General features: G+C 28.5%; 3 protein-coding genes across 4 annotated transcripts; all 3 read right to left on the bottom strand.

The window, feature by feature from the left end:
- Positions 1-494: 494 nt before the first annotated feature.
- LOC117222174 (1-acyl-sn-glycerol-3-phosphate acyltransferase alpha) lies at positions 495-8057 on the bottom strand. 2 transcript variants are annotated; one of them, XM_033473777.2, is made up of 6 exons: positions 7923-8057; positions 1581-1766; positions 1364-1497; positions 1101-1282; positions 867-1032; positions 495-780 (listed from the first exon to the last, which is right to left on the bottom strand). In XM_033473777.2, the coding sequence occupies exons 1-6, from the start codon at positions 7931-7933 to the stop codon at positions 614-616; spliced, it is 846 nt and encodes a 281-aa protein (XP_033329668.1). In that variant the 5' UTR covers positions 7934-8057; the 3' UTR covers positions 495-613. The 2 variants fall into 2 exon arrangements, with proteins under 2 accessions (XP_033329668.1, XP_033329745.1); XM_033473854.2 differs by lacking the exon at positions 7923-8057 and adding an exon at positions 3165-3260.
- A 3684-nt stretch (positions 8058-11741) lies between these two features.
- Positions 11742-14881, bottom strand: LOC117221266 (uncharacterized). Its single transcript, XM_076527484.1, has 10 exons — positions 14768-14881; positions 14604-14686; positions 14236-14423; positions 14079-14158; positions 13468-13779; positions 13096-13258; positions 12777-13020; positions 12638-12700; positions 12404-12549; positions 11742-12256 (listed from the first exon to the last, which is right to left on the bottom strand). The coding sequence occupies exons 1-10, from the start codon at positions 14879-14881 to the stop codon at positions 12150-12152; spliced, it is 1500 nt and encodes a 499-aa protein (XP_076383599.1). The 3' UTR covers positions 11742-12149.
- Positions 14861-18535, bottom strand: LOC143262549 (meiotic recombination protein REC8 homolog). The gene is made up of 3 exons (XM_076528201.1): positions 17861-18535; positions 15557-15684; positions 14861-15366 (listed from the first exon to the last, which is right to left on the bottom strand). Exons 1-3 carry the CDS (start codon positions 18001-18003, stop codon positions 15317-15319), a joined length of 321 nt encoding a protein of 106 aa, XP_076384316.1. The 5' UTR covers positions 18004-18535; the 3' UTR covers positions 14861-15316.
- Between the last annotated feature and the right edge of the window lie 59 nt (positions 18536-18594).

The raw sequence follows: 18594 nt of genomic DNA, 5'->3' as shown, positions 1-18594 counted from the left end.
GCAAAGTACACCAATTTTAATAGAAAATGTAATAGCTCTGCGGCAAACATTTTTCTCTATTTTTAAATCCAGTTCGCCAAGTTGCGTTCATATTTACAAGAAGTAGTTCTAGGAAATCTTGAACAGAGACAATTAATTTTTATTCAATAGTACGCGTATTCTACGAATTGTCAAACTCGATTTTCTCGAAACGGAAGCTTGTCTTGTTAATCTTAATATATAATCTTAATATTTGTCTTGTTTTAAATCATAAACTTTCCCTGACTTGATTTGTATAGTAATTTGTGGTACATCCTATACTTTCAGATATGTAATAATTCAAAATACAGTATTTTCTTAAACATAATATCACAAGTTATACTTTATCCCATTTGAGACACTTTATCACTACAAACATATTTGAACTGCTACCTCAAACACGATTAGTTACACAATTGCTATGTTTGTACTTTTTCATAAATGGTACAAAATTCTGTTGTATGCAAGTAGAAAGATTGTATGTAGACAATTTTATTTACATACATGCACACACATACAATTTTAACTAAGTATTTTTTGACATAATTTCATACATTCAAAACTGTTAAAATTTACCATAATTTCACCGTTTGTATTATTGTTTTGTTTTTAACGTATTAATATGATTATTTAAGACTTCCTCCGAAGTTTCGGAGAATTTAGTATTCATACATTCATAAACTTTTTCCATCAACATTGGAAGATCATCCAAGGTTAAATTTTCTGTAGAAATAGCAGGCAAAATTGTAATGTAACTTACACCTAAAAGATAATTTCAGTTAAACAAAAATAATTAAATAAAATAATTATATTTACAAATCGCAACAGTAATAGTTTAAATTCTGAACCTGAATTAAATATCTTCTGTTTTGCATTCAAAAAGTAATATTTAGAAACAACAATTGGTTGGATTGGTAGTTGTTTTGTGATTGCAGTGTGGAAAGCACCTTTTTTAAAAGGCATTAACGAAGAATTAGAGTGACGATGGCCTTCTGGGAATATGAGAAGATTTGCCTAGAAAATATACAAAGAAACCAATTAAAAATAAGTGAATTAACAATTTTCTGTACTTGTAACTATACCTTCGAGTCTTTAACAATATCTCCGGCTTCGTTCAACACGTTATATGCTTCTTTGCTTTTCTGTCTATTAATAAAAATGGTTCCCCATAGCCAGATTGCAATACCGAAGGGTCCAAAATACATTACCTCTTTTTTGGAAATAACGATGCTCTTTCTTTTTAACAGCCATAGTTCGGCTAAAACTGAAATTTTAGCGTCGTTATCAATTTGTACAATATATCTGTTTTATGAAATAAAAAATATTACTAACATATTATACTTGCCAGTTAGATCAATCGAACTTTGATGGTTGATTAAAACTATACTACCGCTGTTTTGAACCAGATTTTCTTTTCCGCGTACATGATATTGAACTCCTAATAATCTCATACCTAATTTCAAACACCAAGCGGTGGGACTGAAAGTTTTTGTAAATTGAATAAATACTTAGCTTATCATTTATCTTTTGCTAATTTTGTATTACAAGTTTCATACTCTTACATTGCATTCCTCCAATCTCTAATTCTTAATAGCATAAATGGTATGGATATAGTCGGCACTGTAGCGGCAATAAATATAAAGAAACAAAATTTGATATAATATCTCATTCTCTCACAAGAGACAATAAATGCCAAGAAGATGACAACGCATGTAATTACAATACTGTAATAAGCAGCAATTTGTAATCTGAAATAACAAGAGAAACATTGTATGTACATTGTTCATTCATATTACATAACTTTATCGTATGAACCGACACATTTCATTTTCTATTGAATTCAATTGAATAGAATTATGGAAACGGATTACATAATTTAATGTATGGAGATTAACAGAGATCAATAACGAGATTAAGAATAGCGGTATTTTGCGTATTGTACATCAATTGAATTAAAATTGAATATTCAGCTGATGCTTTTTAATATGATCTGTAATTTTCGAGTTCTTGTGTGTAGTTTATAAAAGAAATCAATTTTGGAAAAGAGAGGCAACTTTAAAATTCAGGCAATGTTATTTGATATTATAACACTCGGATGATGGGGCCCGGGTTCACATAGATCAAGAGTTTAACAATTGTTATTCGAATGTCTAGTTTCTGAAAACTAATTTAAATGTTCATATGTTTCATTAAGACTTGTAGGAAAACTAAGTTGTGTAAAAAAAGTATATTAAAAAATGTTTAAAAAAATTCATAAATAATATAATTATATTTCGATCAAAAAGGTTTACCGTTCGAGTGTTCGACAATGATTAAAGTAAAAGTAACTCCTGTAATACCAATTTTTGCGGAATTCTACAATTTATTTAAAAAACTAAGTATACGGAACGAAATTTAATTACATCACGTGATAGAGTAAACCTTGGTAAACCATGGATGACGTGAATAATAATTACAAATCACGTTTCGCTTTCAAAGTACAAACGAAATAATTTCGTAAGACAGGTCACGTAGGGCCTATGTTGTAGACAGTAGTACTCAACGCTGGAACATCGTATTTTAAAAACAAAACGTGATTTAACTTCTTATAAAACTAACTCTGTTTGTAAATCAAAGATTTGCCCTACCGGATGATGTAAATTAATTTCCTCCTATATGTTCGATTCTAGAAATGAATTTAAAAATATCTCTAAACATTGTTATATATTTGGGGTCATTTTTTTCACTTTAAACATTGCTTAAACATGTTTCCGTGCTTACAATGAAATATTAAACTATAATACCTCACGCATTTTTTCAAATTTTTTCTCGATTTTCTCAGAAATTACACAGGAGAATTAAAACAAATTACGGAACCTTATGCGACTTAGAAACATCTACATAAAATCACAAATTCTAATATTACAATGTCGTAAATTGCAATACGGTATATTTCATCATTATTATTCTGTTATTAAAGAGATTTTCTTTAATAGGGAAAAATGTCAGTGATAGAGAAATAAAAATAGAGTTAAAAATTTCGTGCAATTTGAAAGTAATTTGCAAAGTATCTTCATAAAAACCATTACTATGGTCAAACTATACGCAATATATTTGTTAAAATAGCGATTTTGTTTTTGAATTTATTGTATTGCGTTTTGTCTTACCAGACGTCTGCTTTAGATTGTAGTTGCCTACGGTTTGTTCATTTACTTTAGAGCACAGACTTTCGGGAATATCTAGCTTCGGTATAATATCGTTCACTGGAAAGTTATTTATCTTATCCTTATTTATATATATATATATTATAATATATAATATAATATATAATATAATATATAATATAATATAATAATATATAATATATAATATATATATTATATATATATTATATATATATATTATATATATATATATATATATATAAATACTAATCAACTAATATACTAATCATTATTTAGCTTGCTTGAGATTCATGAGTTTTTAGATCTATTATAAGCTTCTTATACATTTATCTAAATATTTGATTTATTTTTGGGAGCATTTTAATTTCAGCACCTGATTTCAGATTCTGAAATCTACCGTTTTGTTTACTTCTACTTTTATCTTTCTTAGCACATTATCTCCTTAGCGCGTGAATTGTGTTGTACACGCGATTTAGGTTGCGCATGTATTAAATGGCCCGACTTCTCATGATCTGCTGATTCTACATAAAATAGATATTGCGTTTATCTTCCTATTTGGTAACTGTTTCATCTTTTAGTTTTCACGTATTCGTCATTTCAATGGATAACCTTTAGGCATCGTTCATTCTATCGAATATTTAGTATGTTTTTAAATCGTTGTTTTCGAATTAAGTATACATGATACGTTAACTTTGAGTTGATATCATTTTTACTTCTTTCTTCCAAAACAATTGAAGATCGTAATTGTGATAAAATGCCATTAGGAGTGGCCAGAGGCTAATTTACTAATTTTTAATATATTTCATTTTTCTAAATGAACCATTGCCGTCTTGCTCGCTCCCGATATAGTTAACTTGATATATGCTTTAAATGTTTCACAAATTGTAAACAACTTTCGACTTCATTGCTCCTCCTACTTTTTCTCAGCTATTTTTTAATTACATGTATGTTTCTTTTTGAAATCCTTCCTTTTTCTTTTTGCAATATAATCCAATGTGTCTATTAAAAGTAACACTTTGTATCTTTCTTCTCGTTTTTTTAATGTTCTGCAACACAATTGCTTTTAAATGCGATCTTATCTACTTTAGTACATATTATCATAATTATTGATATAGCTAAAAAGTATATTTATTTATTTATTTATTTATTTATTTATTTACTGCAAGTTCAGTGCATGGATATTTATTGTGTAAAAAGTTCATTACGTAGCACATAATAGTAAATGACGTATCACTAAATTTTTTTACGCTGTATCATGTCTTATTAAAACCGATAGTAAGTATTCAGCACGGAAGGCGTACGCGTAAAGTCTGAGTAGTCATTAGATAGTCATTTTTGTTATTCAGCAAGGTTATTCAAACAAGTTCTGTAAATAGCATAGCTAAACGGGGCAACTAGGCATGGACCACATTTTTTTTAACTCCTCCACCTTATACCATTAATTGTTTTATAATCTCAAAAATGCACACCTTATACACGTTCTGCATGATTTTATTTCAAACGTATGACTGATAATTGAAAACTTGTATCTTCGAAAATTAAGATTTTATATTTAGTGTTTTTACGTGCGCCTTCTAATAGCCCACCAAGTTTCATTTCAATTAAAAGTTAAATATTACGTCTATCCGTGCCTCAGTTTGGATCTTTCGACCTGAATGTTTAGTACCGAAATAGATGAAACATTTACCGTTGCAATGTAATTTATAGGCAACGATAAATATTTTATTTATGGAAAAGAAATTGTTATGATTAACATTGATTATTATTAAAATGACAAAAAGAACTTACAAGCGAAAATTCCTAATCCGGAAATTCAGAAAATTATAAAACTTTGAGAATGTGTAAAACACATAGTATATGTAGCGTACTTTGTATTATGTAATTAATTGATTAATTATTATGTAATTATTAAATAAAAATATATTTAATATTAAAATATTAAAGATATGGGGGGAAGAAATGTTTTAAGAAAACTTTTGTATACATTTACAGAAGCATTTTCTCGAAAACGATAGCTCGTTGTGCATTTTATATATGTATAATATAACACAATAGGATTCAATAGATGTTTGTTTGACACTATTCAGCAATCTAATAAAAATTGTATTTGTATTAAACAGAAGCTTACACTGTTTTATAATTATTTAAATTACCAATTAGAGAGCTTTAAATGAATACATATTCTTCTAATCGTTAAAACAATTGATAAATCATCTGCTGCATCTAATTACAAGAAGTACTATTTTCCTTCAAACAAGAAAAAATCTCTCTTTGTTAAATCGAGTCGATGAAACATTACTTTTAATCATTTAAATTTCTAGTTTGTAATATACACATCGCTTTTTGCAATGATAAAAGATAGTCGCTATGTATTTTACCCTCGATGTCTGTGGAAAAACATTCTTTATTCTTCAGTTGTAGTATTAATTAATAAATGCGTGTATAATAAAATCTAGATGTTTACACTACTTTCTGATCATGGTATTTATCTCAATTTACGAAACACACAATCGCCTCGAGCGTTCCGGAGTTCAAGAACTTTCAGCTCTTCAGTTCTTCAAGGTCGTTTCCTCTATAAATCACGGAATTGTTGAAGTAAAAATTCGAAAATCATGTTTCCTAGTTATTTGGTAACTATCCATTAGGTTTCTATTCATTGAATCGCATCGTTCAAAATTATACTTATGCATACTTTCTCGCAACATATGTTCTTGTTCTCACTTTTTGAAAAACAATTTTCATTTTTCAACCTTTAATCGTTTTAATTAAATTAAATAAATTACTATTACACTAGGGACAGTAAGAAAACTAATATCTTCAAAAATATGGTATGAAAAATTGATGAATTAAGCTGAGAATGGTCATAAATAGTAACAATTACATAAAATAATGCAATGAAAAAATGCTTTCTCATTATAAACTTTGATCAAGTTACATCTTTTATTAATTTTTCAATTTTATTCTGCTCCGTTCGTTCATGGTGCTATTTAATAATAATTTGACAAGAGAAGTGTCTTTGTTTATAACAGAAATTATTTTAAATATGTAATTTCAATTCCTTATTCGTTCCTATTTTACGAGTAAAATAAACAGTGTCTAAACACTGTGTCTAAACCTATCTAAATAGGTTATGAATTCAGGTAATGTTTAAATCGTCTGTCGATCCAGATAGGTTTACGACGAGTAATTATAATAATTATGACGAGATAAAATTATAATTAGGTGAGTATTATCTTATGTCATTCCTTATTGATAAACTTAGCCGTTTTAAAACTGTTACGTAACTCAGTGTATGTTATCTGAACATTTTATCAGAAAAATTGATTAGATTCTGTAGTTACGAATTTCGTTCCTGGCATGATACAAATTCGTCAGTATTATTTGTTTGTAAACCTATAAATCGTACATATAAATACGAATTTCCTTTCGTAGATATAGTACCAAAATAATATTGAGAGTAAATAATTTCTTAGAGAGTGTGAACATCGAATTATGCATATTCCATTGGTGTTTATGGAATGTATAGTTTTTATTAGGTTATGTACACACTTCATATTTTTGTTACATTCATTCATATGGTTTGGATCAATTTAACTTGAAAATATAAAATTAAGCTTTAATAGCCATGTAATACTGTATGAATGTAATAATTATTACATTGTATATTAAATTTATTACATTTTACATTTATTCATATGAAAAGGTTAAATAAAATTACACTGAAAAACATTTTGGATATAAAACTACTTCTTTCTTATTGTTCATAAAGATTTGAAGACTTTCTACTTGTCTATCTACCTTGTTTACAGCTAAATAATTCAGAAATATTTTGATAACAATCTAAATACTTATGTAGATCTTTCCTAAGATTTGCAGTACTTTTACTCAGATCAAATTGACCCCGACGATTTTATTGTAACAAAAACATAAAGACTATAAAACACAACCAAATGAAATATTTCTACAATTTACAATTTTCGTAAATGTCAATAAACTCGGGGTAAATGAAATCATTGATTAAAAAATGATTAAATATTGAGTTTTCGTTGTTCAAAGAACAAGATGAGAACTCATCTAGAGGTATGAATCGATTTAGGAACAATTTGTACAGAAATTAATCAGAAATGTCTGTGAATGTATTGAAATGTATAATGCATAGTATGATCAAATTTTCAATTGAAAAAAATTTCAGTGACTATTTATATATTATTCGATGGCGGTTGAATATGCTATTTTATATATCTCTTACAATTTATTTAAATTACTGTTTTGTATAACTATTAAAATCGCTAGAACACTCAACGAGTTTTTAAAAATAAGTTATGGTCGAAGTTGGAAGAATCATTCGTTCGTACGTTCCCTGTACGATAATTAAATTACATTCACCGTTATAACACACACTAAACAAAAACACGATAGAAAAGTAATCGCAGGAAATCTGTATTCAAAACTTAAACACATCTATTCACATTATTCTTTCACATTATAATTTAGTTAATTCACACTTCGTTTTTTATAGCTTAACTGGTCGTACTATTAACTTTGATCAACAAGTTATAACGATTTCATATACATATTTCGTCGTTAACTTGTTTCATATTCACTTTACTGTATACGAAATACAGATTTATAACATTTTTGCGTTCGAACTGTGTAGTCTCTAAAATTTAATACATAACGTAATATTATATTATGTTGTCACGTAATAAAATAATATAGTTTAATATATTTGTCACTCACGTGTCGAACATGTTGTCGGACACTGAAATTAAGCCAACACGATGAACAAAAGTCGACAGAAGAACTGTCAAACGCAACCGCAACTCTCGCAATAGCGTAATGTTCTGGCAGATAAGCAAACATTTCAAGCAATCATGATTCGTAGTCTTTCGAAATATTTCGTCAAACATACATACGTTCTCTGTATACCAAAGTCCTTTGATTTGTGCAGTCACGCAAATAAGAGGGAAGGGGTCGTCATTGAATAGTGATATCTTATTGGTCATTTAATTTACAATAGCGTATGTAATGTATCATCTTCGTTGTACTCTATCGCATCATTATTTTAGATTAGTATTATATTTAGAATATAATACTTATATATATGTGCGTACGAAACAAGGTATGTAGAGAATAATACAATTTGATATATTTATGAATCATCCTAAATGATTCCAAGTAGGTATTCAAACATTTATGAATATATAAATAATAAACTCTTTATAATTAAATTTTATTAATATAATTATATTACGTTACATGTAATTAGGTTGTAATTATACTTATTATTTTATATATTTATGTATGTTGCAATAATATTGTAGAATTTTGTACACTTTTCTGTATATAAATGAATACCATTAAATAAAAGATATCGATTGAATTTTATTTTGCATGTGGTAGTAATATGACACTGTAAATTACATATTTTAAGCTAATATATCAAAAAATGCTTCATACTTTTTCATTTGTTATTAATAATTATAGTAATGAAAAATATATATATAATAAATAGATATAATTATTTATACATAAATATTTATATATTTAGAGATATCAAAATTTGAACGATTATTTTTTACGATACGACACACACTATGTTACAGCATTTGTACCATTCACTTCAATTGCACGGAAATCATGGGTCCCAGATCACTTATTTTCCTTAGTATTATTGTTTTTTTTTTATAAGTACGAGTACATCAAATTTATTTGCAGATTATGTAGGGTTATTCATTTATATCATTCAAATAATAATTTGTTTACAAGACGAAGAAGCATTAACGTAACTAACATGAACACGGATGTACTAATACTTAATTTTAGCAAATATAATAACGATAATAAGCAATAAGACAATCAACGTTAGAACAGTTAAATATTATTATGGTGACAGAGAACTAACTATAATTTAATAGATATTCTTTTAGATAAAAATTTAATATTGAATGTAATAGATTGAAAAAGGTTATCAAATAAAAAATAATAATAAATCCATTATTATGTTAACTCTTAAAATTTCGTAAAAATTTTCTTCCAAAATTTATACGACTCGTAGGGGTCGTACACTCAATAATTTCACCTTGTCATAAACGGTCAACAAATTAAGAAAAATAGATGCTTTCTAGAGATTATTTGTTTTTTTTATACAATAGTCAATTTGAAGATAAATACAACGATCAAACCAATAAGTCTTTTTCACAGATAATGCGCGAGGAACAGCAAGTAGAAAAGAAAAGGACGGTATACGGAGTGTCTTTGACATTATGGTAAAAACGGTCAGGTAATGTTTCTATATGTAAAATAGGTCTAAAAATAAGGAATAACTAGAAAACTAAAGCCAAGCGACCTTAACGTTAGTGTTTGTGAACATTTCATATTAGGTTTCTGTTAGATTTAGTAATTTACAATAATTCTGTTAGAATTATTAATTTACAGGTAGTAGTTAATATTATTGTCATTATTTTGAAAAATGCTTTTATGCAGTTGTCAAAATTATACCAGCGACGAAATAAAAATTTGGCAATATAACCGGCGTTATGTTCCTTTCATATGTAACTTCTTCGTAAATATTTCGGAAACTAATACTTATTACAGCTTCTACATATATAGGAAAAATTTGTTCAGAATGATGACCTTGATAATGTCAACCTACTGACTTTATTCCGAATAATTGCCTTAGATTTTTATCCTTAGGTTTTTTATAAATTTAGTTTGCGCATACTGTAAGTATTATTATATGTAATTGTGTTATTATTATATAATTTCTAAAATGATTAGGATTTTAATATCGTTTTTCAAGAGAACGATTGAAGTTTGATTCGTGTTATCTTTGAAATTTTTTATCATTATAACGAGTGCAATACGATGCAATACAGAATTTAAACTCGAAATTCAAAGTCCAAAATAATATTTTGATGACTTATCGTTCGATCTTGATCGATCATTGTCAATCTGATAGTGCATAATGTGCTCATGATAGTCAAGATCAAACATTTCCTTGCACCCTGCAGCCGATGTACAGAGTGTTCTTTTTATATAGAAATTACGAACGTTTAAATTATTTTCGTTACTATTGTAGCTGAAAAAAAGGTTGATTCGAATAATTTCACAGCATGAATCTTATAACAATAAGAAAAAAATCTGTATAATTAAGTATAAATGACCATAAATAACCTGCTTCCCCGACGGGAGAATCTTCATTTGTAATCTAAAGATATCAAAATTAAATATGTTCGCACGACGTGGTTAATCAATGGAACAAAGAATGTGGCTTGATTCACATTCGTATCTCTCGATGGCAGGAACACGTAAAAATGCATGCTCGCATGTCATGTATGAGGAAATAATTCTTTATATAATAGTTAGATCTACACTACTCTATTCTCGATGTAGCAGATAAAAATGAAAGCACACACCATATTTATAAAATTGGATTTTCTACGCGTGATCATTTTTGCCCAATATAACAGCCTGTACTCTATTTTTTTTATACTTCTTATTCTTTCATAGGTTTGTTTTTTTATAAGAACATTCCACACCTGTAAATCAAACCATTTTTTAGAATATTTTGCAAAAGTAAAATGGTTGTAAAACTGCGTTTTCGAGAAAAAAAGTTGGGAGATGCGTCAAGTTCGCGTGGTTGACGAGAAGTAGAATTGGTATGTCATGGCCAGACGCACCGTTTCATTTCTATTCTATAGTATTATTTTTTCAACTTATCTTTTTCGAAAATGGAGCCTTAAATGAAAAAATGTTTTTTTTTCGATTTGTATGTAGAATCATCTCCTGGTCGGTTATACCATGATTTTGGCCCCAGTCTGTATAAAAAAAAGTCTGACAGACAACATTTAAAATTGTTATCCCCTCTAAACAACTACATTCGAAAAATCGAACGAACGAGGCAAATGAAATTTACTTATAAGGGAAGTCAACATTTCGCTAAATGTACTTCTGGTAGGTAGCGCAGATAATACGATGTTTGTAATCTTCCGAACAAAGCTTCTTTACATAATTGCAATCGAACTTTACTTACAAGTAAATTCGTTTGATCGTTCAATAATAACTAAGACACGACAGAGTTTTATAAAATGACAATCGCTTGCACTCACAATTAGTACTTAGGCCGTTAATTCTGACTTCCCCCGCATTTCTCAGTGCCAACCAAGAAAACACTTCACATTTAACACTTCTAACGATTTAATTAATTTGGATAAAGTATATTATATATATTTGGATACAATTATATCCAAATTACTATATAATTACTATATAATGACTATACTTAAGTCTTAGTATATCCAGTTCATTCAATTCTTTCAATTCACATCCTCTGGTCGATTCCAGTCGCTAGTATAAAATCCACTACGGTGCACTCTTACTGCTCGAGGTGCATCAACTTAGTAAGTTACGAGGCTATCTAACATTCCTCCCGTTGTAGGTTCCGGTGATGAAACAAATGCTGGCTCAGCTACAACTAACAACTTCTTACACTCTCTCAACAAAACGACTCCTCGATCTTTAATTAGATAACCAAATAGAAAAATGGGAAACTTATAATTTGGTTTTCTGTTTGTTTTTTATTAGAATAAAATCTAGATACAAAATAGTCACTCGAAACAGTAATCTGAACATTTTGCTGGTTACACTGAAGACTTATAACAAGTTTAGATAAATACTGTGTGTTGCTAAAAGAATAGCGAAATGAAGTAGAGACAAGAGAAAGTTCTCCCTGCCTCATGAAAAAGTTAATTATTTTATTTTTAATTTTTATTGTATCTTTACTTAAAATAATTTTTAATTACTTGAAATTGTATATACTTTTATAATAGAGAATTATCCAAACAAGAGTGTTTTACTGTTGCACTGCGATCTGTGTTGTAAAAGAAGACTAAGTTTATATAGATATAATATAGTACGTATAAGTAATACTTTATATTCTTAAAAGTAAAAGAGCATTTGTAACATCTAAGAAGTTTCTCCACTACTTTCTGAAGAGTTGACATATTTTGCAATCCAGATTATGCCATAGGGGATATCTTGTTTCACCACTGCATATTTCTCTGCTTGAAATTCTGAAAATTTATGAAAAAAAACGAAAAATTAATTGAAAAAAAAAATAAAATTTGAAAGTATTTACTGCAAGAAGAAAAATGTTCTGAAAATTCGAATACAATACTTCGCATTTTTAACGTTAAATTCAGTCAGTTAAATAAACCTACCTAGGCAGTAAGAAAATGCACGTGCAACATCAATTTTAGTGTAACTGTCTGACGAAATTAATTCATGAAATTTTACATTTGCTTCATCGCGCCAACGAATTTCCAAGAATGCTTTCAATTCTGATTTTGTTAAAGTTGCTTTGGGACTGTAATGAAAATAAAATAAGGAATTTGTATAAGAAACAATTAATTAGCGGTAAATAAAACTTACAAATAGAAAGAATACAAACTGACCTTAACGAACTAGTTATGGATTTTTCTACATGAGGTGGTATCTCTGAAAGCTCAATAGGTTTTCTAAAAAAAAAATTAATTAGGCTTCGATCATAAAAATGTATTTATCTAGAAAGTATAATGTTTAAATTCATCATACACTTTTTTGTATTTGGGGCCATTAATTTCTGGGACAGCTGGCAAAGACACTTCAACTTGTTTTTCTGAGTCTTCTATTTGCATTTCAAACAAAGTTTGTTGCATGGTGTGCTGAATCGGTTGTATCTTTTCTACCGTTTTTGAATGTTCACTTATATCGGTAATAGGTAAATCAATTTTACTTGTCATTTCATCTGTTCTTTCATGTATTTTACTTGTCATCCCTTCACGTACAGTGTCTTCCTCTATACAATTAAAGTAAACGTGAATTAAAAAGAACTGTCTTGATTTATTATGAATATAAAAGAATTTAATATTACCGTCCATGTCTGGAAGCTCATTTTCTATTACAGGTCGTGTGATCATATGTTTAGAGAAAAGCTCATTTAACTTTTTTGCCAGAACTCCGTGTGAAATTTTTGAGCAGGGTTGTTGTAAATAATAATCTACTGAATGAGTACGTGTACTAGATAACCACAGTTCCTGCAAAAAAAGATTGAAATTATTTATCAATATTCTCGTATAACATTCATTTCTTTTACATACATATACATATGCATATTGTAATAATTATCATAATAAAATGTTCTTTCACTAATTGATGAAACTATTTATCATCTTTTAATGTAAATCTGCATTAAATTATTTAAAATTTTATGTACAGTTACGATTTTTAATATGAAAATACTTACTGTGGTGTGTGCCTTAACATTCGAAATCATATTTCTCATCTCTCCATCAGATAATGCAATTTCGTTATCGGCAAATTTTCTTCTCCGTCTCCTTCCTCGTGGTTGCTCAACCAATTCGATCTCATTGATATTAACTTGTTGTATTGGAAATTCCTGTATAATAATAGGCTCTACGATCGAAGGTTCTGTAGGATGCTCAACAGATTCTTGCACGGGCCGTTTTTCATGTGGGGCAAGTACTATTGAAGGCACATCAGTAGATGTTGATGGCACGTCTACAGACGCGTCTCTTACTGCTTCTTTTGTGCTTGTCTGTAAAATCAAGAATTACAGATAAAAAATATTTTTTATAAATAAAAAAATATTACTTTCAAGACGATAATATTAATTCTAAGAAATATTAACGATTAATGTTTTCAGACCAATCGATATATTTCTAAAATATATTGTAAAGAAATGTTTGAAAAATAATGATAAGTAATAATGTTAAAAGCGAAAATTATATTTAAAAATTACTGTTAAAACAGAACAATTTTTCTAGTTCTAGACTACTTCTGACAAAAAATGATTTGTATTTCACTAAAAGATCCAAAGTTTTTCTCAAGTCTTACTTTTCGTTTCTTCGTAGGTGTTTCCGGAAGTGACTCCGTAGGTCTTTTTCTTGATGTTGTAGGTTTCTTGAACTGGGTACCTAAAAAATATAACCGAAGAAAATTATATATATGTATCCGTTTTTAAACAATATTATTTATTTTATAATGCGACAACCTTCAACATCTCCAATATCGATTGTTTCGCCATTAAGATTATCAAGATTTACTTCTGCTACAGATTTTTCAATAATTTCCTGCTGCTGAGTCCAGATCTTCCGTAAGTAAGAAGCTACGTTTGTATCTCTTCGACATTTTTCGATAATTTCCTGTGGCTGATTTCTAGGAAACGTCCGTATTTCGTTCCTAGATGATAGATACAAAGCAGTAAAGTGATAAGAAAAAGATATAGTCTGTATTATTTATATAAGTCCGTATTAGTGTTTCAAAGCACATTCATTTTCTCTTTCATACTCTTAGACAAATAATTTAGAACTTATAGTAAAACGGAAGGGAATGGAAGTGGTGGAAATATAGAGAACTAACAGGAACTGCTCTTCTGCTTGGGGTAAGAGGAACTCTTCCATTTCATAATCGGTTAACATTCCGAAACTCAGTTCACCTTGTATCTACATTCACAACAAAATTATTAAAAATTTAAATAGTTGCGGACAAAGTTAAAAGAATGTATATTTATTAACTGTAGTTACCATGTACTCAGAAACGAAAGGGACGTCCTCGATCAAATTCCTGTCTCTATCTTGATGGTAGGATATTTCGATAGGAGGATCACTGAACCTGTGTTTCCGACTAAAAAATTGCATTTTCTATATTCTATAGATATTTTTAAGAACTATTATTTGCAATCCTAAATTTACTAAACAATTTGACTCGATTGTAAGTAAATTAATGTATTCATAGTATACATAGATATTATTAGGGGTACCGGAAAGTCTTCTTGTATTTTATATTCTTTAATTATAATACATTTTTACCTACTGTACATAAACATACTATGTATAAACATGCTTATTGTACGTTTTTAAAAAGAAGCAAAAATATGAAGGCGAGAGATTACATCATTAATTAAATATACTTATTTTTATCGTTTCCCTACGTAATTTTGTAGTAAAAATGAAAAGACTTCTCAGTAACCCTAATATTTTTATTTAATTATTAATATTATTTATTTAATAATTGAAATGCAAAGTCTGTGTAATTACCGAAATTATCGAAAAATATATCTTTCTACATTATTATTACCTGTCCCCTATTATAGACTTTTTCAAGTATATTGCAAATAGATTATCTATAATAAAAAAGAATACATATTTATTGCTTATATAGATGAGTAATGAAAAGTAATAATTATAAATGTTGTGTGTCATTCAAACATCGAAATTTGTATAAAATAATTGTTCATATGATGGTAACATCTACGAAAAACTACAACATTCAAGATGTGATTTTGATGTTTTTATAATTTATAATGAAAATACCTTGAAGTATCTTTGTTTGATAGAAAAGTAATTTCACGGCACCGTACAATAATTGCGAGGAAAGATAGAGGCTGAATCTGACGCAGGCCGTGCCATTGCTTGTTTGAATCGCTGATAATATTTCTTCGCTAGAAATAAATAAATAGATAATTACATTTCGATCATAATATTATTATAATATTCGATGGTTTTATTTTTCTGTACGGTAAGAAATTGCAGTATACTAAATATGATTTTGACTTTCCCCACTTTACTGTTACTGTGTGATATGAAGTAAACGCGAAAATTATAGCCCGCTTATGTTCATCTGAGAAATGCTGGCGGTTATGTCTTTATTATAAGGATGATATCTTTTCATAGCACATCGAGATAAACGAATGTTATTAGTTTTAAGATAATTGTGATAAGGTCGACAATTATTATTGAAGTCCATCTTCATTACTCTATTTATTTGACTTTTAAATAGAATTTATTTCAGTACCAATTTACGTGATCTTCGTATACCGTTCTTATGTGAAGGGAAAAGTAAATGTTATGTCGTATAGCTGAAAGTAATCGTAATATGGTAACTGAACGCATGATTCGTCGATGATAGAAAAAATTAAAGAATAGAGATAACGATTTTATAAATTCAATATATGAACGATCAAACAGTGTAGTTTAAAATATTATCTCTCGGATGGCCGCTGTCGAGTCCATTTTGGCCCAGAGTTATTAGATAATAATTCAGTTTTACATTAATTCTTCGCATATTATGATAAAATGATCGAACCTTCACGTAAGTTTTTAATTTTTTTCCAAAAATCATTATAACCGATTTTTGTTTAATCTGTTTGTATATACCGCGATATTAATAACAATTAGGTATACATGAAGATATCAAGCAGTGCATTTTTATCAATTGCATTTGACAAAACATTTCAAATAATTCTTTTTGATGGTGGGGGTCCTCTTGAATAAAGGACATAAGAAACAATTTCTAAAGCGTTTAATAAAGGTAAGTTTCAAATAGCAACGAATAGCTTTAAGCAATCTTGAAAAACCAACATATTTGCGTAAATAAATTCATTCCGAAATTAACTACATATCTGACTAAACGAAAACGCATTCCCTTTAAAAGAACAAAGGTCACTCCGAAATCTCAGCATTAACTTTATTTAGGCAAATTTTGCATTCACAATAAGAAATCCTGTCCAAAATAGAATAAGTTTCATTTGAAATAATTCTTCGCATAATTACATGGATAAATTTAAATAGGACACCGTTTATATGATCTGTAGATAATATAAAAGCTGTCCTGCTTTATGATCATCATGATTTTTGAGTCTGACAAAAAAATTTAACAATTTTCGGCCGGCAAAAGATTGTAAAAATAAAGACTATATTAACATCGTTTCTTCTATTAGAATTAAAGGTCATCCTTACTTAGGCCATATTGCACACTACATTGAGATAAATATTCAATTGTATAATTTGTAAATAACTAATATTTATTTACATCAAGGTAGCACGCCACATTGACCTTGAATTGATACGTGTTCTTAAAAAGACACTCTCTCGAGTAACAGCGTGATGGTTTTAACTATTGCCCATAGTTCTTTAAAAAATTACTAATTATTGAAGATAGAAAATTTATATGTATCGTAATATTTGATTATTATTGACTGACAAATTTTTTTAGAGCTTCAATACGTAAGTAGAGCCCTCTATGCATCCCACTCCAAAATAATTGATGGACCTAAATTATTTTAGCATGAGAGCCTAGAAGGTGAGACAGAGCTCTTCTATTGCTCTATTATTTTCTAAATAATTTAACCATATAATTCATAGGGTATATGTGTTTTTGTTTATAACATTTTTTCACAAACCATCTGTATAATCGATTACTTCTTATTTCACGAGGATTGTAAATAGTAAAACGCGAGAATTAATTTAAAATGTGAATTTCTATTGCAAATCATGACTCTTGTACAACGCGTTAAAACGTAAGTTTAATGTCTCGGATAGTGTTTTTCTAGTTTTGTTTAACTAATTATAATAGCATAATGAATTTATGAAATTATTTCTTTTATTGAATTTAAATGGGACAAAATATTCGATTCATACGTATTAGCAATATTTTTCGTATTGTGAGGAAAACTTTCGTTTGGTTTCCTATAACACGAATTCGAACAACGCGTAACCGTAACGTATTGCCGCGATATGGAAGAGTCTACTGTGTGTCGATTTTATCTCAAAAAGATAATTAGATGTAATTGACAAACTTCCGAAGCAAGTGGATAAAAGAACAAAAATAGACTTTACCAGAGTATAGATATGTCAATACATTGAACTGTCGACTGTTTGACTTTCTTTTTAAACATTTGCTCGCTGAGAGTAGCGGCTAACCAGCATCGGGCTAGTTTTCCCCTGCGTCGGAGAGAAAGAAGTTCCGGAACGTAAAACATATTGGAAAGGGATGATATTATACTCGCACACTACAATTAAATGTAACAATGATATCAACTGCAAATCGTCACTCGATCCTGTTTTGTTCCTTTCAGATATGATCAAAATGAAGTAAACGATCTATGAACGAAGAGTCGATTTTTATATCTTAGGAACAGCTTCAGAACGCAATAATATCGAGAGCGCATGCGTACAGTATGATCCATGAATATAGCTTTACAATCTCGTAAGTGAAACGAAATTCAAAAGTGTTGTCTATAATTGTGAAACAAAATAAGATAAATCACATATCTCTATTTTAAAGATTTCGTTACTTAAAGTTTCAAGTTATCGTTATCGATTGAAATATAAAAAAAAAATAAATCATTTATTAACACATAGAGTAAAGTCAACAATACATTTATATATACATTTATATCAATAAATTTAAATCAATACAACTAAATACAATATAGCATTAATTCTGTTAATGATAGAATAGATTAACAACAATTAGTAAAGATAAAAATAAAGTAAACAATTATGAAGAAATGCAAACTTTTAATATATTAATTAAACAAATGATCTTTTCTGAAATGTTCTTTGAAAAA

This window comes from Megalopta genalis, chromosome 1 (assembly GCF_051020955.1).
Source record: "Megalopta genalis isolate 19385.01 chromosome 1, iyMegGena1_principal, whole genome shotgun sequence".
Taxonomy (NCBI): domain Eukaryota; kingdom Metazoa; phylum Arthropoda; class Insecta; order Hymenoptera; family Halictidae; genus Megalopta; species Megalopta genalis.
Note: the sequence above shows the minus strand (reverse complement) of the source record. Positions and strands in the feature narration are given on the sequence as shown.

What these genes read in the sequence shown, in the direction of transcription:
- LOC143262549 (XM_076528201.1), bottom strand. Translation starts at nt 18,003, where the DNA reads ATGTTTTACGTTCCGGAACTTCTTTCTCTCCGACGCAGGGGAAAACTA. An exon ending in ATTGACATATCTATACTCTG is followed by an intron (nt 15,685 to 17,860) that starts GTAAAGTCTATT and finishes ATTTATTTCTAG; the next exon opens with CGAAGAAATATTATCAGCGA. An exon ending in TCAAACAAAGATACTTCAAG is followed by an intron (nt 15,367 to 15,556) that starts GTATTTTCATTA and finishes TTTTTATTATAG; the next exon opens with ATAATCTATTTGCAATATAC.
- LOC117222174 (XM_033473777.2), bottom strand. An exon ending in AGAGATTGGAGGAATGCAAT is followed by an intron (nt 1,498 to 1,580) that starts GTAAGAGTATGA and finishes AAAAACTTTCAG; the next exon opens with TCCCACCGCTTGGTGTTTGA. An exon ending in AAGTTCGATTGATCTAACTG is followed by an intron (nt 1,283 to 1,363) that starts GCAAGTATAATA and finishes CTAAAATTTCAG; the next exon opens with TTTTAGCCGAACTATGGCTG.
- LOC117221266 (XM_076527484.1), bottom strand. Translation starts at nt 14,881, where the DNA reads ATGCAATTTTTTAGTCGGAAACACAGGTTCAGTGATCCTCCTATCGAA. An exon ending in ATGTTAAGGCACACACCACA is followed by an intron (nt 13,259 to 13,467) that starts GTAAGTATTTTC and finishes CTTTTTTTGCAG; the next exon opens with GAACTGTGGTTATCTAGTAC. An exon ending in TGCATTTTCTTACTGCCTAG is followed by an intron (nt 12,257 to 12,403) that starts GTAGGTTTATTT and finishes ATAAATTTTCAG; the next exon opens with AATTTCAAGCAGAGAAATAT.